This window comes from Podarcis gaigeae (assembly GCF_964106915.1).
Source record: "Podarcis gaigeae genome assembly, chromosome: 2".
In the NCBI taxonomy this organism is placed as follows: Eukaryota; Metazoa; Chordata; class Lepidosauria; order Squamata; family Lacertidae; genus Podarcis; species Podarcis gaigeae.
The window spans coordinates 5,738,032-5,763,896 of NC_139679.1; the positions used below are offsets into that span (position 1 = coordinate 5,738,032).

General features: G+C 50.7%; 1 protein-coding gene across 3 annotated transcripts in view; it reads right to left on the bottom strand.

Moving 5' to 3' along the window:
- CACNB3 (calcium voltage-gated channel auxiliary subunit beta 3) overlaps positions 1–21,335 on the bottom strand; it is a 36,296-nt gene extending 14,961 nt beyond the window's left edge. The window contains exons 1-2 of one of the 3 annotated variants that reach the window (XM_083729462.1): positions 21,161–21,335; positions 1,176–1,298 (exon numbers count right to left, since the gene is read on the bottom strand). In XM_083729462.1, the coding sequence (XP_083585588.1) occupies positions 1,176–1,298; positions 21,161–21,199 (162 nt within the window). In that variant the 5' untranslated portion in view covers positions 21,200–21,335. Of the gene's footprint in view, positions 1–1,175; positions 1,299–17,520; positions 18,893–19,139; positions 19,348–21,160 lie in introns of those variants that run through there. The other 2 variants (XM_083729461.1, XM_083729460.1) reach the window with 2 other exon arrangements.
- Positions 21,336–25,865: the final 4,530 nt, after the last annotated feature.

Below are 25,865 nucleotides of genomic sequence, written 5' to 3' on the forward strand. Positions count from 1 at the left end.
TTGTAGAACTTGTTAACACAAGTTGGGAAGGATATAATAAAACAATATATTCTCTCCTGCCTCCCGGAACATTCCCACAGTGAGTTCAAGGCTTGAACCGAGAGCAACCTATATTGCCATGATATCATATATGTATCACAACTAATGTAATATGGATTATATAGAAAAGTGATTTATGAGGCCAAATCCAGTATTACATTTAACAGTCTTCAGACTCCCATGCTTCCTTTGCGCAAGTGACAAAAAGAGTTGTGGGAAGCAAATTTGAGCAAGAGAATGGCAGGAGTAGGAAGGCCAAAGCAACCCCTCCCTCCCCCACTCCTCAGATCAAACCCACAGCCTCACACAGTGCTTTTTATTTATTAAAAAAATACACAACAACCACGATCAGGAAACTATTGTCTGAATCTGCTTTGTAATATCTAGTTTGGCCCTTAGTGTAGTCATTAGCTGCAGCAACAGAACACCCAGGGCAACCCAAATGTGCTCCCTACCATACTGGATTGTAGCCCGTTTCTCTTTTATTCACTAATAAATGCCACCCCATTGGCTTGTGTGTGTTGTGTATGATGTCTTTGGAACACACGGGTGAGGATTACATCAATTGTAATCTACAGAAAGGAGAAGAAACCGCAGTCATGGAAACCAGTGAGAAGAAGGCCAAAAATTGCTCGCTCTCCTGCTCTCTGCAGTCTTCAGAAGCCAAAATGAAGGGCAGATGTGGGGCCACCAAGAAGTTGTTGAAGAGCAGCCCACCCCCGTCATCATGGATCATTTTGAGGTCACTGTTTGGGGGAGGACTGAGGCGCCGTTATCCTGAAGGCAGATTGGAAATAGTCCTTTCCAGAATGTTCATGAGAAAGCAGTATGATGTTTACATAAAACATAAAGATTATTTTCTGCTCCTTACAGTCCACTCCTCCTGGACCAGGGCAGGGCTGGGGAATCTGTGGCTCCTCAGATGTTGTCTTGGACTCCCACTCCCATCAGCCCCAGCCGGCATGGCCAGTGGCTGGAGACGATGGGACTTGTGGTACCAAAATATATGGGAGGCCACAGGTTGCCTCCCTCCGTGCATTCAGAGCCGCTGGGGAAGCTGTTTCATGGACAAAGAGGTCCTCACCCCACATCTGCTTAGCTGAAACCAAGGCTGGCGTACCCTCCCCTGCCAGTACCTTGGCTTTCTCGAGTTGTTGCTGAGCCTGGTTCTCCACTTCGCGCTTCACCCCCTCGCGCTCCTCCTCGAGCGACACGTCGGAGTCCAGCGATGGGCGGCTGGTGTACGAATCAGCGGAGCCCTGAGGAGAAGGTTCAAAGCTCAAGTGAGGTGAGGCATTTGGCCATACTGGAAGTCAGGATGCAGCCTGATTTGAGGAGGCCTGCCAGAGCTTCTCTCTGAGATGGCCGCTGAAAGGAGAGGTACCTCTCCGCACAGTTTCACACTGAATTCTGAAAATCTGTGCATTTGGACTCCATGCACTTTTAGGCTGAGAGCCTTGCAAGTTGCTAAGCTTGGCAGGGGTGGATCTGATGTGTGCCTGGATGGGATACCAGATGGGAAACCACAGGCATATGTCCTCCAATTCCATGATGGAAGAAAGAGAGGATTAAAAAACGTATTAACCTCCCCCCAGCCCCGTGATGTTTGAGGTTTCCCTGGCAGGGTCAATACAGTGGGCCAGAAGCTACAGTGCTAAACCATAGCGCCTTAAGGCACTCTTCTGTTCAAGGTGTAATATAGCCTATAGTCCAGCCTTCGCCAACATGATGCCTAGCAGATGTTTTGGACTAGGACTCCATCAGCCCCAGCCAGCGCAGCCGTGACCCCATCAGCTCCAGGATCAAATAGTGGGGCTGATGGGAGTCATAGTCCAAAAGATCTGGAAAGTAGCAGCTTGGTGGAGGCTGGTACAATTGGGAACTGCTTTACAACGCCAATGGTGGAGATGTTAAATCAGAATTCTTAAAGCTTGTTCCTCAGCTAACATTTCCTCAGAAGTATATAAGACTGCAGCCTTAATATTCAAATTAGATACCCTCCAACAGCTCTCCGGAAAAAGAGGACACTCTTGTATAATTACAGCACCCTTGTCTTTGAACTAAAAATCACTGCCAGAAGGCTACCCGCTTCTCCACAACCCAACACACACACACTATTATAAACTGCTGAAGGCTCTTAGCTGTATGCTATATTTATTTCCTGTGCAATCACCTGCTTTGTGCTGGTTTTGGATGAAAGCTTATTAGTAAAGCCAAAAAGAAAAAAAGAAATCTCCTTTTTTTAAACAGCAACCTAAACAATATTTTATAGCATTTATTTTCACAAGATATATAGTCAGACTTATGGAACAGCTGAAACTCAGATGCATTCAAGGAAATGTTCGCAGCATGGCTGAGGTGCAAAGGAAACTTGGGCACTGTGCAAGAACCCGAACATGGCTTGTGGGGAATTTCTTTAGATCCCCAAATCTCCCCAAAGGCAAAATGCAGGCAGCCAAGGTACCATGGACAAGTAAATAGGGAAAGCTGGAGCATATAAGGGGAAGTGGTAGAGCATCTGCTTTGTGGGTTCAATCCCATCATCTCCCAGTAGGGATGGCAGACAACCCTGGTGACATCTTAAAGAGCCACTGCCAGTCAGTGCAGTACTGAGTTGGTGGAATAGGGGTCTTTCTCAGCATAAGGCTGTTTCCTATGTCCCAAAGTCAGAGCAAGTTCTGTTCTAGTATAGAACAGCTCAGTGGTCCGGGTGGCAGCTGTGTTGTTTACTTTGCACCAGGACTGCTCCTATACGTTCACAAGAACTGCTGTGATAGCTCAGTCAGTAGAGCATGAGACTTAATCTCAGGATCGTGGGTCTGAGCCCCAGGTGGAGCCAAAGATTCCTTCATTGCAGAGGGTTGGACCAGATGACCCTCAGAGGTCCCGTCCAACTCAATAGGTGAACCTTTTCCCACCATGCACCTTGATCCCAGGAAACCACCAGCTCTACTGTCCTTAAAGGTACAGGAGCAGGGCCCACCACAAAAAGATGGCAAAAGTCCCTCATCCCTCAGGCCCTTCTCTCCTCAGTCACATATTCATTAAGCCAGCTTTTGCCAACCTAGCACCCTCCAGACAGGTGAAGCCTGCTCCCCCCCCCCCAATCTGCAATACGAGGACAATAATACTGGCATCCCCTACAGGGCTGTTATTGTAAGAATTTCTCAGAAAAGCCCTTAGGAACCAGACACATGCTACATAAATGCTAAATTATATAATTGGTGCTGTTGGTATTTATTGGTTTGCCTAAAATCTTATTCCTATGGCAGCCAAGCTCTCCTTTCCCATTTCTCCACTGCACTTCATACCATATATTTTATCTTCCTTCCTTCAAATCCCTCCTCAAATCCTACTTTCCCCTTAGGAAACCCAGATGAGTCCCCATTTCTAGCTTCAATCACATCAGTTGCCTTTGCCCACATCCCTTCCTTGCTCCCACTTCTCTCTGCCTTGTCTTATCTTCTCCTTGGCTGGTTTTCACCGGCAAATTCCTTGAGGGAAGGGGCCTGCCTATATCAGCTTAACAAATTCTGTGCACACAATACTGAACAAGAAAAGGCTGCCAGAGGTGCTGCTGCCCCACCATCCCGCCAAACAGCTTACAATCTAAGCAAGGTGGGAATTCAGAGAAGGAAAACAGAGGGGCTTCAGGTAAAGAAGGGATGAGGATGCAACCTGGGCGGCCACTGACAACCTGACTGCATTGTCTTTAAAGGTGGAGATGGGGTTTCTAACAAATGACACACCGACAGCAATGTCACTAGGGAAGCATCTGGGAATGCCATCCTATTAGAAGTCCAAAACAGCCACCACCATTATTAATGCCCAGTATACCTGAAGGAGCATCTCCACCCCCATCATTCTGCCCGGACACTGAGGTCCAGCACTGAGGGCTTTCTGGCAGTTCCCTCACTGCAAGAAGCAAAGCTACAGGGAACCAGACAGAGGGCCTTCTCGGTAGTGGCACCCGCCCTGTGGAACACCCTCCCACCAGATGTCAAAGAGATAAACAACTACCTGACATTTAGAAGACATCTGAAGGCAGCCCTGTTTAGGGAAGTTTTTAATGTGTGACATTTTAATGTATTTTTAATCTTTGTTGGAAGCTGCCCAGAGTGGCTGGGGAAACCCAGCCAGATGGGCGGGGTACAAATAATAAATTATTATTAATGCTGCATATTTGAAATGTCCCAACACTTTGTGTACATTATGCCAGCAATCCTCCACAACAGCCCTGTAAGGTGGGCTATAAGTGGAGCATCAGCTCTGGGTATAAAAAGATGGATCAGTTGGCAACTCTGAAAGATCCCAAGAAGGTCTCATCAGCACAGTTCAAAGGGCTACATCGGTGTAGGAAACCTGTGGCCGTCCAATTGCTGTTGGACAAGGTTCCCCATCACCTGACTAGACCAAACCTCTCTCAAGTCCCCACCGCCCTCTGCTACATTAAATGTGGTGTGTGTGAGAGAGATGTACTTCTATAACAGTTGCACCGGATAGGGAGAGTTGTGACAAAAGCAGGGAAGCTTCTAGACACAAGATCTACCCACCCAGGAAGAATGGCAGATGAAAGTGATGGACTACAGGGAACTGGCGGAAATGACTGGCAGAATCCGAGACCAGGGAGAAGAGTCGGTAGAAGAAGACCGGAAGAAATTTAAAGACTACTTACAGAAACACTGTAAAATTAAGAAATGTTAGAGGGATGCTGGAATGATGTTATGTGGTTTTAGCAGTAATGTTTTTAAGGGGTAAGTTAAAATGGATTGTTAACATGTGAAAATGTAAAGCCATAATATATTATGATAAAATATTAAGATAAAAGCAAAAAGGGTAAGGCCTTGCTGAAATAACTTTTGAACTAGAATACAAAAAAGGGAGGTGTGAGGAGGTCAAGGAAACAAGCAGATGAAAGATAAGGTATGGAAAGATTGATTTGGTTTTTCTTTTTTTTAATTGTATCTCTTTTTTTACTGTTTTTTCTTTTTTCTTTGTCTTTATTTCTGTAATCATTTGAAACCTTAATAAATATTATTTTTTAAAAAAGACAAAAGCAGGGAAGCTTCTAATAAGTGAAGCTCCATTTCCCAAAATTCTCCTTTTTGCTCAGCAATGTAAGAGATGCAGGAATTCCCCCTCCCTTAAAAAAAATGGGAATCTGAAAGTCCTGGCTGCTTCCCCCATTAACTTTAAAAGAAAAGAGGTAGTTCATCAGTGGGGTTTGCACTTTTAATCCCCCTTCCGCTTCAGTTTTCACAGATTAATAGTAGGCATGTCTACTCAGAAGCAAACCCTGTGGAATTCAATGGGGCTTACTCCCAGGAAAGTGAAACTAGGGCTGCAACCTAAGCTGCAAGGAAAACATAGCAGCAGCCTATGCCTGGTTTTGGCGCCAACTGCTTCCAGAAGGATACCTTACACCAGGGGTAGGCAACCTAAGGCCCGTGGGCCAGATCCGGCCCAATCACCTTCTCAATCTGGCCTATGGACGGTCTGGGAATCAGCATGTTTTTACATGAGCAGAATGTGTGCTTTTATTTAAAATGCACCTCTAGATTATTTGTGGGGCATAAGAATTTGTTCTTTTTTCTTCTTCCAAATATAGTCTGGCCCCCCACAAGGTCTGAGGGACAGTGGACCGGCCCACAGCTGAAAAAGGTTGCTGACCCCTGCCTTACACACATAAAATGTGTATTTATTATTTTGGTATTTTACAATATTGTAAAATACGCAACTAGACAGCATCTTAAAAAGTAGAGACATCACCTTGCCGACAAAGGTCCGTATAGTAAAAGCTATGGTTTTCCCAGTAGTGATGTATGGAAGTGAGAGCTGGACCATAAAGAAGGCAGATCGCCGAAGAATTGATGCTTTTGAATTATAGTGCTGGAGGAGACTCTTGAGAGTCCCATGGACTGCAAGAAGAACAAACCGATCCATTCTTAAGGAAATCAGCCCTGAGTGCTCACTGGAAGGACAAATCGTGAAGCTGAGGCTCCAATACTTTGGCCAGCTCATGAGAAGAGAAGACTCCCTGGAGAAGACCCTGATGTTGGGAAAGATGGAGGGCACAAGGAGAAGGGGACGACAGAGGACGAGATGGTTGGATGGTGTTCTCGAAGCTACCAGCATGAGTTTGACCAAACTGCGGGAGGCAGTGGAAGACAGGAGGGCCTGGCATGCTCTGGTCCAGGGGGTCACGAAGAGTCCGACATGACTAAACGACTAAACAACAACAAAAATATGCAATGGGTCAGTGTGTCTGGCTGGTCTGGCTGGTGGTTCCAGCCCACCCAGGGATGGCTGTGGGCAGGAATAGATGACTCTTGGATATCCTTCCAACTTTACAATTCCATAGTTCTATGAACACCTAAGTGTGATTCCAGTGGGAGGAGGAGGATGGGCACCCCCTCACCTCACCTCTCCCGAAAGCCATCTTCTCTGCCCTCCCTTCCCACGCCCAACAGCGTGGCACCAAAAATGCCAGGGAAAAAACCGCCATGCTCAACCAGCGCAGGGGCAGAACAGCAGCCTCCGATCTTCCCTCGTCTCGACTGCGGGGAAGGTGGCGTCCATCCCCGGGGAAGGAGCGACAGAGAGAGGCGGAGAGGGAGAAGGGAATTGGGAGCGAGCACCACGGCAACGCGCAACGCCACGGGGAGGTGGCAGCACGAGGGCCTGTGTGAACGCGGGAGAAGAAGCGAAGCGAGGGCGATGGAGGAGGAGTGGGGCACCGTTTTAAAAACACGCCGCGCTGGCTGGCTCAGAGCTGCGGCTGCGCGCCCAGCCCCTTTGGTAAGGATGCGCACGAATCGCCCACGCGTGTCTCTGCCTGTAGATTCCACAGGGAGCTGCCACCACCAGGCGTGTGTCCCCCGTCGCGCGTCCCCCGTCGCGCGTCCACACGGCCCAAGAGGCACGTGGCAGAAGCCGCGCGCAAGAGGGGCCCGCGACGGAGCTTAGATCTCGCGTGGAAGTGGGGGTCTCTGGTGCAAACGGGAAAGGAGCCTTTGCGTCTAGGCGCCCCCGCCTCCGGCCCCCGTGTTCAGCCTTCAGACCCTCTCCTCTTCTGCCCGCCCCACACGTGTACGACGCGTGCGTTTCTGCTGGCTGGAGCTCGGCGGCCCACGGCTCTTCCGCAACGCGGGAGTCTGGAAAGGCGCGCGTGGGTGAGAGAGAAGATGCTTCTTCGCGCATCCTCGATACCCTTCCTGTTCCTGAGCTTCGCGTTGCAGTGAACCGCCTGCGATGTAGATAAACTGGGGAGGGGAATCGGGCCTGCGAAGCACAGGGGGATCCAAAAGGGCTTCGTTTCCCAGGGTTAATTGACAAAAGGAGACACGCATCTGCCTTGAAATCTTTCCCCAAAAAGCCAAAGGGGGGGAGGGGAGGTTGAAAAGGCATTTGACATTTTGCACATGCGTGTTGGCGCTCTTCTTCCACCCCAGTCCCTACTTTGGAATGGGTTTTCATTTGCTTGCGAATAACGGTGTGGTTAGTGATGCATGGAAGTGAGAGCTGGACCATAAAGAAGGCTGATGGCCGAAGAATTGATGCTTTCGAATTCTGGTGCTGGACGAGACTCTTGAGAGTCCCATGGACTGCAAGAAGATCAAACCTCTCCATTCTGAAGGAAATCAGCCCTGAGTGCTCACTGGAAGGACAGATCCTGAAGCTGAGACTTCAATACTTTGGCCACCTCATGAGAAGAGAAGACTCCCTGGAAAAGACCCTGATGTTGGGAAAGACGGAGGGCACAAGGAGAAGGGGACGACAGAGGACGAGATGGTGAGACAGTGTTCTTGAAGCTACCAGCATGAGTTTGACTAAACTGCGGGAGGCAGTGGAAGACAGGAGTGCCTGGCGTGCTCTGGTCCAGGGGGTCACAAAGAGTCGGACACGACTAAACGACTAAACAACAACAGCAACAAAACGGTGTGGTGCAAGGACAAAAGGCTGACTTGCAACTCCAGTTGTGCCAAGTTCAGATTTCACCTCTGCTGTGAATTCACTCGGTGGCCTAAGGCAAGCCGCTTCCTCTCGGCTTGACGTCATGGGGATAGTAATCCTGGCCTACCTTACAAAGTTGTTGTGCATTGGGAAGTGAAGCATTTTAAAACACTCTGAAGTGCTCTATGCAGCTAAGCAGGAAACGCAGCACCAGACTTAGGAAACAATGTTAAATTAACATGAGAGCGTGTTGATGAAGGGAAGAAATGGAAATCAGTAATTTATGTGGGTTTTCTGAAGTACATTCAGGTCAACTACATTTTGGATTATGTTTCTTGTGTACAGTTGGCCAGTTTAAAAGGGGGACGGGGAGAGAGAAAGAGAGAGATAACACAAGGTTTTTGAGGGCCTCTTTCATATTCTTGCTTCCTATGAGTAACTTTCTTTTTTTAAAAAAAAATATTTATTAAGAGTTTAAAGATTACAGAATAAAAAGAAAAAGAATTAAACAATACAATACAGAAACAAAAAAACAAAAAGACTACATATACATAACAAAACAAAATAAAAACAATTAAAAACACCCTATGAGTAACTTTCAGAACTGGTGACTGAGTTTGCTTTTTTCATCCTCCCTCTCCCTCCCCTTTTTCTTTTGTGTCGTGTGTTTCAGATATTCAGAATATACACTGTTATTTTTTATTGCTCTAGGGACCTTTTCAGCTGAAGATCAGGGTCAAAATGCTTTAAATAAATAAATTAACACCAAATTAAATGCAAAAGCTTTGACAGCTTCAATCTGCAGAACTGGCATTGTTCTGCACTTGTAAGAAATCCATCTTGGAGTGTGGCAGCACCTGCAACTTGGAACTCCCTGCCTAAGGACACCAGGCAAGTGCCTTCACTTTTCAGCACCTGCTTAAAACGTATTTTGTTTAGGCAAGCCTATCCAGACATGTAAAAGTTACATGTGTTTTATTTCTTTTTCATTACTGTTGGATCTAATCATCTTTTGAATGTTTTAAAATACCTGTGTGTCAGGGACGCAGCGGGAACTCAAATTGCCATGCTTTATTTTATATTTTTGTAAACTGCTTCAACATTTTCTTACAGTAAGGCAGTATATAATTTTGTTAAATAAAATAAAATAAATGAAATGTCAAATGCATACTATATTGATATGTCACCCTCTGCTAGTACAGTATAATAAATGCATTTTGATTTCTCAATACAGGTTCAAATTCAAGCATCTACAGCATATTTACGACTGTCAGACTGGTGCCAGACACTGCTCATTTCAAAAACTCATGAGCAAACCCCCAGTAATCTAGCACTTATTAAACCATTATTGTTCTTTTCTTACCTTTAAGAAGACTGGTTTATGTTATGGATTTCCCTGCCTTTTTTATTACATGTCCCAAGACAATATTATTATACTGTATTCAAAAATAGTTTTAGGCCTAAACCCTGACTCAAATTAGAGGATTCAGAGTGTTTCACAGGGCTCACTTTATCACTAGATGGAATCTTTTATCACGGCAAGGAATGAGGCCTAGCATTGCATCTGGGCCATCAACAGAGAGAAATACCCTTTTCCCTTCCCAGTTATACCTTGGAACTCGTACCTTTGCCGTTCACTGGCACAAGTCAAGCAAGGCAAGGCAAGGGTGTGGCAAACTCTGTAGTCCTCCAGAAATCGCTGGGCCTCAGTTCCCATCAGCCCCAACCAGCGCGGCCAGGGGTCAGGGATGAAGGGAATTGTAGTCCAACACCATCTCTCCACTGTTGGTCCAAAGCCACGTGATGCAGCAACCTCACAGTGAAGCTAAGCAAACCTGGAGCCTGACATGTACAGTGGGCCAGTGTGTCTGGATGTTAACCAGAAGGTTGGTGGTTCAAGGCCACCCAGAGATCTAGGAACCCCACTTATGCCATCTTGAGAGCCACTCTGGGAGAAAGGTGGAACATAAGTGCAATGAATAAAATGAAGCAGGGAGTGGGCCACTTTCCAAAGTTGAGGCAGGAAAAGGTAAACAGCATTTGAATGTCCAGAGGAGAGATCTGGGCAAGATTTGTTCAAAGACAAGGATGCGATGGGGCCCATAGCTGACTAGTGGGGAGCAGGGATGCATATGGCAGGTTGTTGTGATGCTGCTGGGATACACTGCTAAGCAAGAGGAGCTCCAGAAGCGAGTGAGGGAACAGAGCGCATAGCAAATTTGCATCAGCTAGCTCGGTTAACAAAAGCAGGCCATGGCAGCAGGAACAAAAGCTGTAAATGCACCCTTTCAGATTTAACAAAGAGAGCAGGAAGTCCAAAGTGGTCAGATGCTACTGCTAGCGAAAAGGGGTTATTACAACCTGCTCTTCTTCTTGCGTTTCATCCACCCTGACACAGAACATTTTGGGCTACAGGAAGACTCCCAAGCCGTGGTCTGTGTACCCACACTGAAGCCCATAAGAGATTATCACGAGCTGAAGGAGTCTCAGATTCAAAGCCCCATTTTGCAGTGGCATCAGATCAGTGATAATAGGACACTGTAATTGCTGTTCCAAGCATCCAGAATGTGATTTTCAGCCTCCAGTAAGGGGGGGGGGGCTTCAAACTAGGACTGCCTGAGCAGGAAATGCACAATTGTGTGCAAATGGATACGATGGAGCCCTCAGAGCTTTTGTTCTGCTTCGCTAAATTAAAGCAGCTTCAGGTATACCTGAAGGAGTGTCTCCACCCTCATCGCTTAGCCCAGACACTGAGGTCCTTCTTCAAGGGTCTTCTGCTGGTTCCCTCACTGCAAGAAGTGAAGTTACAGGGAACCAGACAGAGGGGCTTCTCGGCAGTAGTGCCCTCCCTGTGGAACGCCCTCCCTTCAGATGTCAAGGAGATAAACAATTACACACCTTTTAGAAGGTGTTTTATTATGTTCTTAGATATGCTGTAAGCCACGCAGAGTGGCTGTGGAAACCCAGCCAGATGGGTGGGGTATAAATAACAAAATTATTATTATTATCATAATCATCCCCACTTTTGAGTTGCAGAAACAGTGGTGAGGGGCCGCTTAAGCTGTTCCCCATGTTCCCCTTTACTCCTGGGGGGCATGATTTTGAGCAGGAAAATGACTGGAGATGAAAGGGTTAATCAGCCCCTCCTGCTGCTGCTGTTCTCCCCCCACAAAACTGCAGCTTCCCCAAACCTCAATTCATTTATTTAAAAACTCAGGAAATTGTCACATACATCTGCATGTGCCATGTGCCTGGACAGCTAAAAACCAACAGTTTGGACAGGTATTCAAGAAATACTTTGTGGGCTTCTAGTGTGTCGATGTTTCCTTTGGGACTTTTGCCTGTGTGCTTTATAATGCTTGCTCAACCTAACCGTGCATAAATGCAGCATGATGAAGAGGCTGTTAAGTCTCCAATGCTCTCTCTCCTCCAATGCTCTCTCCTCCAAAGAAAATGAACCTTGTAAAGCCGAGTCCTCCAAATGTTGCTGGACTACAACTCCCATCAACCCCTGCCAGCACAGACAGAGATGATGGGAACTGTAGTCCAAAGCAACCCAGAGGGCCACAAATTCCCTATCCTTGTGCAAAGGTTGCTTTATGGAACTCTGACTGCCCGGGAAATGAGAGGGAGTGGGGGATGTGAAACAAGCCATGAAAAACATCTATTATGTTTCGATTCACATTCAGTAAGACTCACTGAAATTAATAACCATGAAAAAGTTGGGTCCATTAATTTCTAGTACAGTACTCTGAGGAAAACTTAGTTGAACACAACCCAAGGCGTAGAGAATCAAGCCTCCATTCTACTGATATCTGAACCTCTACATTGGCCAGGGAAAGGACAGGATGGAATACCAGAAGGAGAGGAGTGACTCTAGAGCAGCGGCTCTCAACCTGTGGGTCCCCAGATGTTGTTGGACTACAACTCCCATCATCCCTGAGCTCTGGCCTTGCTACCTAGGGGTGATGGGAGTTGTAGTCCAACAACATCTGGGGACCCAAAGGTTAAGAACCACTGCTCTAGAGTCTAGAAACAGCAGGGTGATATTTTGTGCTTCATCAATCACAGCTAAAGTGAAACAAAACAGTTGTGCTGGATCCTAGTCAGAATTCTTGCCCGTTGCCCTGGATGCCAGTCATCCCAATGTCGGGTCAAATGCATCCAAAGCGTATATTTTAATCAGTGGCGAGAGAAAGGCACATTGCATGTGGCTAAGAAACGCGTCTCCTTCATTCACCACTGCCTTAAGATCCCCTACCCTGGAGTCCTTGCCCAAAGTAATCCTTAGAGCGGAGGCTCTGAAATTGTGATCCATGGATCTCTGGTGACCTGCAAGGTCCATTCAGGCAGTCCACAAAAATATCACAAATCTCTCTACTGGCCTCGACCAGGGCCAGAGCCTTTTCAGCCCTGGCCCCAGTCTGGTGGAACGCTCTGTCCCAAGAGACCAGGGCCCTGCGGGATTTGACATCTTTCCGCAGGGCCTGCAAGACAGAGCTGTTCCGCCAGGCCTTTGATCCAGGTCCAGTCTGACCCCCTTCTTTCTATGGGACCCTGTATGTAAGTGGCCTCCATGGCTCTTTCTATTGGCCCATATGGGACCAGCACAGGTGGGCGGGCCTGATGAACTTTTAATTCCTTACCCCTATGGTTATGATTCGTGGGTTCCCACTTAATTTTATTTTGATTTTAAATGTGATCCGAATTGTATTTTAAACTAATCCTTTGATTTTGTTTTTTCAATGTATTTTATATATTTGGTGTTAGCTGCCCTGAGCCCAGTCTTGGTCGGGGAGGGTGGGGTATGCATAATTATTTTTATTTTTATTATGTTTGTTCACAATGGATTTTGCCCCTTAAAACTGACCCATAAAAGTGGCCCTCCTCAACAATCTGGCGTAAGCCAAACAATTTGTATAAAGTAGCACTGGTTCTGAAGCAGAGGCTGAATGGGGAGAAAGTTTATGAAGTGATCCAACAGTTTTGAGAACTGCTGCCTAAGAGAGCAAGGGGTGGGCAGCTTGTGCCCCCCTCAAGCTGGTGCTGCTGGGCTCCAGCTTCCAGTAGCCCCAGCCAGCATGGCCCAGTGGTCAGGGATGATGGGAGTTGTAGTCCTAAGACTTGGAGGGGCTTCCCCAAAAGATGAGCGCCTATGTACTCACATGGCATTCTCCAGACAGGCTGAAAGGAACTGGACTTGGAGGCACAAAATGGAAAATCCTTAAAATGTCACCCTCCCTGCTATGGCGGAAGAGAGAGAGAGGCTCTTTCTGGCCCAATCTGTGTTGTCACAGCTGCAACCACAGTCCCCCCCTGAGAGGAGGATGAATCTCGGCCAAAGAGCTTAAGATCCAAGCTGTCAGCGAGCAACAGTCCCTCGCTCCCTCTCCTCTCCTCTCCTCTCCTCTCCCCAACGAAAAGCTCCACCACTTCACCCAGCTCCTTTCTCAGTCTGCCTCTCCTTTTTGCAGGGGGCGAAAGACCCACCCACCCTGGGAGATCAGTACGAAGGGAGAGGGGTTTCACTGTCAACTTGCTACTCCTACACCCAGGAAGGGCACGAAAAGGCGAGAAGGAAGAGGACCAGTGCAGTGCCTTCCAGATATTGCCAGACTGCAACACCCATCGTGGGGATTATGGGAGTTGGAGTCCAACAACATCCAGAAAGTGCCACAATGACAATCCCTGGTACTCTGCCTCTCAAATACCAGAGCCTTAAACAACCCAGGCCCCCAAAATATCTGAAAGATTTCCTCTTTCCCTACAGACCCTCCCAGGTGTTAAGGTCTGCAGAGGGAACCGTCTTGGTAGTTCTCCCTCCCTTGGGAATTGGGGGGGGGGGGTGTCTGTGGCTTGGGATAACGTATTCTCTGTGACAGCCCCTAGGTCAGGGGTCAGCAACCCTTTTCAGCCGTGGGCCGGTCCACCGTCCTTCAGACCATGTGGTGGGCCAGACTATATTTTGAAAAAAAATACAGTGGTACCTCAGGTTAAGTACTTAATTCGCTCCGGAGGTCCATTCTTAACCTGAAACTGTTCTTAACCTGAAGCACCACTTTAGCTAATGGGGCCTCCTGCTGCTGCCGCGCCACTGGGGCACGATTTCTGTTCTCATCTTGAAGCAAAGTTCTTAACCTGAAGCACTATTTCTGGGTTAGCGGAGTCTGTAACCTGAAGTGTATGTAATCTGAAGCGTATGTAACCCGAGGTACCACTGTATGAACAAATTCCTATGTCCCACAAATAACCCAGAGATGCATTTTACCGTAAATAAAAACACACATTCTACTCATGTAAAAACACCAAGGCAGGCCCCACAAATAATCCAGAGATGCATTTTAAATACAAGGACACATTATACTCATGTAAAAACACGCTGATTCCCGGACCATCTGCAGGCCAGATTTAGAAGGTGATTGGGCTGCATCTGGCGCACGGGCCTTAGGTTGCCTACCCCCGGGCCCTAGGTTGTGGCATTCCCTCCCCAGCCCCAGTCTGACTTCCTCACTTTACAGCTTTCAGCGAATGCTGAGTCTGCCCCTCTTCACCCTGGCCTGCGACATCAGAAATGTGTGTTTTCACACACCTGATCCTTGTGACGGTAATTTGTTTTTAATTCTGAATTTTAAACTTGAACAATAAATTTGATGATGATGAGCTAAATAAGAAACCAGCCCATCTTTTGCTCCCTTTCCAGACCGTTGAATCAGATTACCATGACAAGGATTGGAGGATTCAGAATAGCCTGAAGACCAAAGCTGGCTATTGTCTGGACCCTACTTTCTCCTCTCCCTTTGCTGCCAATTCAGCTCCAGTTCAGCCTTGCTGTCCACCCCATTCCTACCTTGCCCTTTGAAAACCAGAGTTAGCATGTTGTGTAGTCATTAAGAGCACCAGTCTGGAACGGGAGATAAGTAAAGGTAAAGGGACCCCTGACCATTAGGTCCAGTCGTGGCCGACTCTGGGGTTGCGGCGCTCATCTCGCTTTATTGGCAGAGGGAGCTGGCGCACAGCTTCCGGGTCATGTGGCCAGCATGACTAAGCCGCTTCTGGCGAACCAGAGCAGCGCACGGAAACACCATTTACCTACCCGCCGGAGTGGTACCTATTTATCTACTTTCACTTTGATGTGCTTTCGAACTGCTAGGTTGGCAGGAGCAGGGACTGAACAACGGGAGCTCACCCCATCGCGGGGATTCTAACCGCTGACCTTCTGATCAGCAAGTCCTAGGCTCAGTGGTTTAACCTACAGCGCCACCCGTGCTCAAATCACTACTCAGCCACATTGAGATCCCCAGGAAACCTTGGGTTCAGTCACTCTCTCTTAGCCTAACTCACCTCACAGGGTGAGAACCATGTATGCCAACCTGAGCTTGAGAAAGTCAGATTACAGGAACACAGGAAGCAGCATTATACAGAGTCTCTTGGGCAGGGGCTCTCCAGGGTTTCAGACAGGAAACAGTCCTCTCAGTCCTCTCTGGAGATGCCAGGGACTGAACCCACGACCTTTTGCACGCAAAACAGATGCTCTGCCACTGAGCCAAATTTGGTCCCCCGCCCCTGCAAAAATAAATGTAAATAATCCAGCTCCCATAAACCAAGAAATAAGATTGGAGATGGTATGAACCAGGAGCGAGGATTTCTGGGCACAACTTGATTCTGGTTCCCAGGAATTCGGAATGCGAATGGAAAGTGCGAAGGCCTCTAATAACTCGCATCCCTAGGCTACCATCCGCAATTCTGCACCTTCACTCTCCTCCCCTCCCTCTGCATATGGAGTGTGATCAACAGACACTGAGAAGAAAAAAATACTTTGCAACAGTCTTTAAAAAGTGCTTTTATGACTTAGGTAAGAGGTGCTAGAAATGGAGGCGGGAGGAGAGGTGAACATCTCGCACTTACAGCATGCAGCGTCTCTCTTCTCCCCCCCCCCCCCAGCTCAGGCAGACACTAGGAAATGCCAGCCCCCTCCCCCCTCCAAAGCCCAGTTCCGTCATGTCAGCTGATCATCTACCTCCTCCTGCCGACACCCACCCACACATTTCAAAGCGCAGCAGCTGTGCCTGCTGTGGATGCCTAACCCCAACCAGGTGGGCAGGAAGCCCAAGGACTGGGCATGATAAAAATTGTGCTGGCATCACACAGGGGAGCCCCCACACCTGACTTATAATTGATGGGCTCCTACAGAGGTTGACAAAGAGGCTTGTTCCAGACCTGCAGAACTAGCCTACTGGGTGGAGATTTTCCTAGCCATGTGTCCTCTTCCCTTGTCATCTATCTAGATTATAGCCCCTGTTTGCTTACACATGTTAGGTGAAGGGCCATTGTCCAGTGGCTAGAGCATCTCTTTTGCATGCAAAAGACTCCAGGTCCCATCCTCAGCATCTCCAGCTAAGAGGAAGATCCCCGCCTGAATTCCTGGAGAGTCTCGCTGCTAGTTAGCGCAGCCAGTAATGAGCTAGGTCGACCCAATGGTCTGGCTCTGTACAAAGCAGGCTCCTTTATGCCCACATCCTCCAGCCAAAGCCCTCCACAAACTCTCCATCCAGGATTTCCGCAACTCCTCTTTCGAGCTCTAATGCCTGGGTGACAACAGCCAGGAAAAGTGCAGAAGAGAAACACCTCCTCCTCTTTCAGGAAGGAGTTATTTTTGGGATCCCACTTGAAGGGAGATGTGAGACTTTCTCCACCCCTTACCCAAGCCATGTAGGAGGACCTCCAACCAAGGATCTCCCGCAAAACAGGTGCATGGTCTGAGGGACTCTGCACTCGCTCCCGCCGCTCCTGGCTCAGGAAAGAACAAGCCCTTCCCAAGAACCAGCTGCTGACAAGGAACACCATGCCAGGGTCCGGCCAATGCCTCTCAATGTGCATCTCTAGGCATGGTTGGGAGAGAGTGAAACCCTGTGCTTGCTAGGGTAGGCAAGACTGAGCTAGATGAAGCAATGGCCTCACTAGGGATGCAAGGAAGCTTCCCATGTTCCTACGTGCTGGATTCACCCACCAGCAGGGGGAGCTGTTAGGGGAAAGAACACCACTTCCCTAGAATGCCAGGGCACCATCCTACTGCCCGCTTGCACCCGGACATATTTAGAGCACCCCATCTATCCAGAACCATTTTCCTACACTCCTTGGAGAGGACCAAGCCTCCAAGTGCCTTCCAGCCCTGAGCCAAACAGAAGCCAAGGAAAGCAACCTACCACCACCACCCCATAACTAAGGGGTACCCTTAACATGCCTTGGTCCTCCTCCACCAAAGGCGCCCAGTTAAACCCTCGTGGCATCTGTGATTATGCCCTGAGCTCAGTCGCCTACTCCACTGTCTCCCCACTCCCAGCCACAACCCCCCAGCGTCCTCATGGGTCCTCTGCCCCAACTTTCTAACACCTAGTCAATAGCCCCGGAGCTCACCCCACCTTACCCCCTGCCATCCAGCCCTGCACCCAGCGAACCAGGACGATGCCAGGTTCTTGTAAGTGGGCGGTTCCCCTGCTGAAAATAGCCCCTGGCTTCTGCCAGACTCACCACCTCGGAGTCTTCGAATCCATGGAGACAGGAGTCGTCATACATGGGGGATGAAAGAATCGTTCAGGAACCAAGACAGAGGTGGTGGTGGTGGCAGCAGGGTGAGGGGGGGTGAAAAGGGGCAGCTCTTCCAATCGGAGGGATGCCCAGCGCTGTGCCCCCTGCCCCAAGCTGGGTTGGGGGCAGCGGATGGCACGCAATGGCAGAGCTGCTGTCTGCTCCCCGAGAAAGATTCCCCACCCTGGATGCGCTCGCTCGCTCGCTCGCTCTCTCCGCTCAGCAACGACGGCAAAAACAATAGCGCCCACCCACCAGCCCTCCCCTGGGGGCAGGCATTGAGACAGGCAAGCACGGAAGGAAGTGGGGAGGTGGGGGGCGGGCAGAGAGAAAGACAGAGAGAGAAGAGAGAAGTGGGGCAGGCAGCAGCTCCTGAACTGTCCGGATGCGTCTGCACCCACCTGGGGCAAGACCAAAGCGGGGGGCCAAGGGGCGCGGTGCAGAGAGCAGAAGGGGACCATCAGGACGGGGAGAGGGAAGACACGACCGGAGGGCATGTGATGTGGGTTTTTGGGGGGCAGGGGTCGTTCTCAGTGCATTCTTAGTGCCCACCAAGCTCTGCCCTTTATTCTGCCTCCAGAGACAGGGAGGGCAGAGAAGGATGCCTTGCTGGATATTCAGCCAAACAAAAGGGAGTGGCGGGTGGGGAGACACAGCCTTCCTGCTTGGGCCAGGAGAAGTCCGGGCACCGAGGCCGGGCAAGCGAAGGAATGTGGGCAGTGAAAGGGTGAGAAGTCCAGGCCACCACCACGACACGCCGTGCCCCCCACCCGGTTCCTTGAGTGCCCCTGTTTTCCTACCCCGGCTGCCTTAACTGCCTGCAGGTCACTGGGTAACCAGGGCCAACTGGGAGCCTCTCCGCGCGACCCCTGGCAATGCCACCCTCTGCCACCCTCCAGCTTCCCTGATGCAGCGCCTCTCCCTAAGGCATCAAGGCTCTACGCTCCGGATTGCCCACCCAGACGGTCTCACAGCTCCATCCCTAAAGGGCAGATGGGGACGTTCGCCTCCCCCCCCCCCAACTTCGGGGCAGGTGCTGCTGCTGCCCGCTGATCTGGACTCGGTCCTCCGGCTCTGCCGGAAATGGGGCCCGGTGGGGTTCCCCCTGCCATTCCCCCAAGCTGCGTCTCCAGATGCCTCTCCAAGCCCGGTGCCAGGGGTGCAGGCGCCAGCTGGACCCCCACCCCGTCCCACGGAAGTTGGGCAGTCCCTGCAGAAAGAAGCCCCTCCGCCCTTTGCCAACGAGGACGCAGCACCAATCCTGAGATCCCAGCCGCGAATCTAGGAAGCGCAACGGGACTGAAGGCGCGGGAAAGAGGGAGGCGAGGAGCCCGGCGAAGGGGCGGGAGAGGCGCGCAGCCGCCCGCCCCTTCTCCCTGGCGGGCTCCCTGGATCCTCGCGGAGTTGCTGTATGGCGCGCGTGGGGGTGGGGAGGGATGTCTGGGGCGCGCGAGGAAGCTGCCGCTTGGCGCGGGAGAGGCGCGCGAGACGAGCGGGGCGGGCCTGGCGCCGGGGCTGCCACGGGGCGGGGGGCGGCGGCTGCGCGCTGCCTGGTCGGTTACCTCGTTGAGCAGGAAGGTTGCGCTGGAGTCAGAAAAAGACATAGACGGCGGGGGAGGGAGCCGGCCGGCCGGCGGGCGGGCCCGGGGTGCGCTGCCCGCTGGGGAGAAGGAAGGAGGAGGGAGGGAGGCGCCCCCCGGCCCCGCTGCGCCGCTTCCGAAGCGCCTGCCCGGCTCTGGCTGCCTGCGCTCGTCCGCTCGCCCGCGCTTTCCTCCTCCTGCCGACGAGCGCGGTGCGCGCCGCCGCGCCTCCCGCCCTCCTCCCGCCGCGCTCCCCGCGCCCTTCCCAGACTGGGCTCGGGGACGTGCCAGGCGCTATATAATCACGGTGGGGGGGGGGCGAGGATGCGCCCTGCCAAGCAAGAGCCTCTCCGATGGCGCCTTCCCCGCGCGCGCAGCTGGGGGCTTTCGGCGGGCCCCCCTCTCCTCCTCTCGCCCGGGTGGGGCGCTTCTGGGCTGAGCAAGAAGGGGGCCGAGCTGGCGTGCAGGATGCGCCTCGCTCCAGCCGTCGACAAGCTCCAGATGCTCATCCAGCAGATATCTCCAGCTTCCCGGGGTTTTAAGGCCATCGCTCCCGCTCCCCCGCCCGTCGATGGCACTGCAAATCCGAGAAGCTGGAGATGGGGGAAGCCGCTCACCCGCCGCCGTTCTCCCCTGCCCCTATACCACGCCTTTCCCCGGGGCTTCAGCCGGCCCTGGCACGGCAGAGGCTCATCCCTGGGGGAAAGGGAACAGTGGAAAGGACCCCAGAGCAAGAGCAGAGTGCCTTTCCGCGGAGTGGCTGCAAATAATTGCCACATATCAGCCCCCGCCGGAGAGTTGTGTCTGAAGGCCCTCCGGCCCTAGCATCGCTTGTGTTACAACTTAAGCTTTGCCATTTCCCGCGGACGCCACCCCCGACCGTTCAAAAGCAAAGCACATTATTCTCTCTCGGCTGCTCGAGATCCTTCCCGCCCCGTTTCCAGGGATTTCAATGTGGCTGCATCCAGCCCCTTGCCCCAGCTCCTTGGGGCGCCCCCTGGTGGAGATAAGAGGATAATCGGGGTTCGGCTTCCCTTGCTAGAGAATATTTGGTGCGGGTGGGTGTTTAAAACAGGATTAATAAAGCAGATCCCTATTTTAATCTCAGTTTGAAGCTTTTGTCATCAGGGAATACAGGCCTCGGCCAGCAAGACTCGTGTGCAAATGCCGGTCATAACTAAATAAAACCCCATCTTTGTTTACAGTATGAAAGAACAGCTGGATTTGAGAAGGGAGGAAGAGGAAAGATCAGCTATGCCACTGGACCCTCTTACTGAGGGTGGGCGATGGGACACCTAGCTCAACCTAGGCAGGACCACCACTCTTAACTTGGGGTGGGAAGGAAGCCCAGGGGGTGAGGAGGGAAAGGAGGGCAAAACAAACTTTGGTGCCACCCTGGTCAGTGCAATGGAAAATTGTTCAGAATAAGCCTGTGAAAATAACATTTTAGAATGGAGCCTTTGTAGTTCCAGCCCTGCAGGGGGCACTATGGATTGAGGGTCAATAGTTTTAGATTTTGTGGAGGGGAAGCTTCTGACTTTGCTGTGTATAGGATGAAAACTGCAGAGAGCACAGATGGAGGAGGAATATTTTAGTTACCACAGGGGTTAAAGCAGAAAATATTCAGCTGCTGGACTCTTCTGTATGGGGGGGCAGTGCTCCTGCCTTGGTGGTCTTCACTCAGCAGGGGCACTATAGGGCACAGGCCTTGAGTTCAGGGCAAGGGGGAAAGGGAAAGGGGGCAGCGGATGGCACAGCAGAGCTCAAACACACCCATGAATCGCTGCAGCGGCTGGTGCCATCTGACTACCTGGGAAAACCTAACTCTTCTTGACAGCTCTGGCGAGCCTCTCAACCCACATCTCCTGCATCTGACTCCACTTTCTTGTGCTGCGGTTCTGCCACCCAGGCGGCCCACTCACCAGGCTGCTCCCTCACCCCCTTCTCACCCGCTCCTCTTTTCCCAGCCCGCCCCCCAAGAGACAAGGATGGCGCCACTTTACCTCGTTGAGCAGGAAGACACTGGAGTTGGAGAGAGACATGCAGAGTGTCTGCTTTGCTGGACTGTAGCTGACTCTGCGTGGCTCACACACCTCCTCTACCTTCCTCTCATGAACCCAGCCCAGCTCACGGGGCAGACAGGAAGCCCTGCCCACAGGGACTCTCTCGTGGGATGGAGAGCCAGCAGCCTGCAAGCTCAGGGGCACGAGCAAATTGTGCAACGGTGCACGAGCATTACAAGTCCATCCGTCCCCCCCCCGTGCACACTGATGTCTTGTGGCGCCGTATGCAAGCATCCCATTGGCTCCCAAGCTCTTGTGGGACACTGTGGGTGTGGATGGGTGTGGGAGTGCGCATCACAAAGCCAGCTTTGGGAACCATCATCTTTTAGCACCAAGCACAAACAGCGCACCAGCTGCAGCAATGCATTTAAACATGACGCTGGCTTCAGGCATCATCTCACAGCTTCTTGTGGGTCCCAACAGGAGCAGTTTCGGTGGCAGCCCATGACTATCACGCGCCTATAGTGCAAATGGCTTTTGTGACAAAGATTCTCACAGGGTGGCGGCAGTCGCTTGGCAGGATCTCAGCGCCATGGGTCTCTGGGCTGTCAAAAGTGGCTACTGAGAAATGATGCAGTCTAATGATGACTTCTGGATCAATTGTTGAAACTGGTAAGTGAGCCCAATATGACTGCAGTGGAGACAGACCAGAGGAGGCATGACTGATGGGAGGAGCGCAGAGAGAAGAAACGCCATGGTGCATCTGCAGCAGCACAATTGGACGCCTTCACCTAGCTGCCCTAGCTGCAACAAAACATGTCTCTCTTGTATTGGTCTCCCTTCCAACAGTTTGACTTTACTCCCAAAGGAGCACTCCTCCACTGTCTCCCAAGATGCCAACAAGTGCCCAATAAAAGCCTAAACCAGGGCTTCCCAAACTTGGATCATCCTTAGCTAGCAGGACCAGTGGTCAGGGATTATGGGAACTGTAGTCCAAAAATAACTGGAGACCCAAGTTTGGGAAACCCTGGCCTAAACCTTCCTGAGAGATCTCTCTAAATTGTAAAACTGCTATAAGATGGTACGTCATCAGCAAGCCACCCAACTCAGCAGCACCCACGTTGGTCGACATTAGTTCCCCTCACCTTGCTGGAATTTCTCTTCCAGCTGTGGCTTTTACCCATCATTGGTGCAGTTTCTAGACCACGGATGGGCTCTCAAATCATCCTCAACTGGACTGATATTTATATTAAGTACATGTTCAGCATATTGGGAACCCGTCAGATAGAAGGTGAGAGCAAGAGGAGGCTCGCTTGCTCTCTCCACTGCCATTCCTTCCAGGACTTCAGGCCAGCTCCACTGAAGGCTTGCGGCCAAGGGCAGCTTCCGGACTGTTGCTGCTTTGGGCTGGTATTCAATCACACACGGGTTGTAGTGGATTGGGTGGTCTTCCACAACAAACTTGCTTCCCCCAAAAGATCAGAATTTGCAATCTGGAAAGTGAAGGTGGGAAATGCATTCTCTAACATCCCTGCAAACAAATCAGAGAGCATGCTCAGTGAACATCTGGTCATCTGGATGAGCCCAGAGTACTTATTCCCGGATACCAGCTGTTCCTTGTAACCACCCAACAGAAGATCCAAGTTGCCTTTTATGTGAAAGATGAGCAAAAGGCCTTTGGAAATATTGTGGAGAGCGTGAGGGGGAGTGCTCCTTTCACTCCTGCATCCTTTCAAGGCAACTGCTCTTCTGTGCTTTGCTGGTGAGCCAGAAGCAACTGCATGCTGGTCTGCAACTGAGACTCCCCCTTTCCCTACAGCACACGAGACCAGAAATACTGAGGGCCCCCCCCCCCGTGGCGTAGCGTGGGTTGTCAGCACCCGGGGCAAGGCAAGTAATTTGCGCCCCCTAACCCGTGGATTTTAGTAGGGGCAGAGAACTGCGAGTGCAAGCGCGCGCCCCCAGATGTTGCGCCCGGTGTGGCCAGCCCCCCCTGCACCCCCACGCTACGCCACTGCCCCCCCTCACCATATTCAACAAGCTTTATTCTGGCTGATTTTGGCCTAAGTAAAGACCCCCGCCCCATTTGGCAGATTGAGCTATTTATTTTCCCAGTGAAATGGTTTTTGAACCACTGAGGGATTGCTGGGAAGCCCTGCAGCTCTTTCATGGGATGGCACCTTACCGAGAAAACCCACGGATTCAGTAGTGCAGGCTTCCCCAACCTAGTGCCCTCCAAATGTTTTGGAATAAAACTCCCATCACTTCCCAGCTGGCACTGGAGGGCATCTAGAGGGCACTTGGTGGGTGAAGGTGGTGGTGCTCCAGGCATGAAGAACTCCACCCCAGCAGCAGAAAACTCAGGCCATCTCAGGTGCCTGAGAAAGCCCCCTCCATCTCCTCCTAAGGGACCCTTCCTCTTCTGCCCCAGTGTGACAGCATTGGAGGACTTGGGCTCAGTTATACCCTGAAGGCGTAAAAGGATAAGGAGCCTGGATCTAAATTATTTGCCCCCACACACACACACACACTGTGAGTCACTCCGCTTAGAAGAGTGGGGGAGGCAGAGCTGGAAGTGTGTGTTGTGTGTGTGTGGAGAATCCTTCCATTTGGCTGCCTCAGAGCAGCTTCATAAATAAGAAAACACAAAGCCAGGCAGGGCGGGGGAGGGGGCCCTCAGAGTGGCCTGCTAATGGATGCTCTCCTATGCCAAGTCAGGCCCTGGGGATGCAAGAAGCATCTTCACTTTCCAGGAGAAGGAGAAGAGGGGAAGGGAATGCGGAGAGGCGGGGGGGCTTCACTCCCTCCCATTGCATTTGGGGGAGGGAGGACAGATCCTGAGATCGCTTTTGTCAGGGATCCATATCGAACCGCGTACACAACCGGTGGCCCCCCAGCCCTGTTTGTGGACAACCTATACTGGCAGCCCCATTAGGGCTTGGGGTACTTGGCCAAATGGGCCCTACCAAAAATAACCTCTCTGCTGAGAAACACTCAGCCATTCTTTTTAATGTCCTAGTGCTGCCAGATCTTAAGCCAGAGATTGTGCTTATGCAGGAGGGCCATTTAGGGAGAGTATTTCCCCGCTTTTATTCCAAATTATAGGACTGTTCCTCCTAAGCAGCTGTGTCAGTATCGCCGGTCTTTCAGGACCTGCCCAACACATTTTGCTGCCTGGTACAAGATGGCGCCTTCCTGTTCTATATTATATAGAACAGGGGTAGGCAACCTAAGGCCTGGGGGCCGGATGTGGCCCAGTTGCCTTCTTAATCCAGCCTGCGGATGGTTCAGGAATCAGCGTGTTTTTACATGAATAGAATGTGTCCTTTTACAGTGGTACCTCGGGTTAAGTACTTAATTCATTCCGGAGGTCCGTTCTTAACCTGAAACTGTCCTTAACCTGAAGCACCAGTTTAGCTAATGGGGCCTCCTGCTGCTGCCGTGCCGCCAGGGCACGATTTCTGTTCTCATCCTGAAGTTCTTAACCTGAAGCACTATTTCTGGATTAGTGGAGTCTGTAACCTGAAGTGTATGTAACCTGAAGCGTATGTAACCCGAGGTACCACTGTATTTAAAATTCATCTCTGGGTTATTTGTGGGGCATAGGAATTTGTTCATCTTTTTTTCCAAAATATAGTCCAGCCCCCCACAGGGTCTGAGGGACGGTGGACCGGCCCACGGCTGAAAAAGGTTGCTGACCCCTGTTATAGAATCAGGCTGGACTGACAGATGAATGTTACTTCTACACAAGCAGTGGCGCATCACACTTGGGGACAGCAGGCTGGCCTAGGGGGAGCAGCAGGGAAGCCTAGCATACGGGACTCAAGGGAATGAGAGAGGGGCATTCCCAGTTCTACTTGGAGATGCCAGAAATTGAGCCTAGGACCTCCTGCAGGCCTACCAGATGCTGCCCCACTAAGCGACAGCCTTTCTCCAGGGTAAATTGTTGTTCTGTGAAGGTGGCCCCTTCTGGATTCAAAGGACACAGTGGTGACATGGACCACTAGAACAAGGAATTCCCAGTTGTGGGATATTGGGGCAGGGGCAGATTGTAGGCCTGTAGGATCTACTTTCCCCCCTCAATAGAGCCCTGGTGGTTCAAGAGGGCAGACGCGAGGCACTTTCAGACTGCTGTTTTGCGGGGTCTTGAACAACTCACCTGCTTCCTCAAAGGAACAGGCTTTTTGTGATCAGGGAAATGATATGGGGCAATGCCCTGGAAAGTTTGGAATGGCACTTATTGCAACAGAATGTCATCTAACCTCCCCCCAAACACTTAACCCCAAAATTAAGTTTTTGGTACCAGGACTGGAGCTTAAACACAAATCCTTTTACCTTTTATACCAATCTTCTCCTGCTTCCCACCAAGGTTTCTTGACTGCACCAGCCTAATTTAGGTGAGGGGAAAGGCTTTTTGTTCCTGCTAACAGTTAAGACATTAGGAGTCTAAAACCCTTGTTGATCTACTTCAAATTACCCAGCAGAACCCGTACACCTTCTTCTCATTCTGGGTTGTATTACAGAACAAAGCAAGGTTAATTTCCCCTGGCATCCTGGGATTTAGGGGCCCAAAAGACTTAAACCTGATGGGCTGGAGAGCTCTTGCCAGTTAGAATAAGGGGCTAACAGTGCAATCTTATGTATACCTGCACAAAAGCAGAAACACACAAAAAACGCATAAGCAAATCCCATTGATTTCAATGGG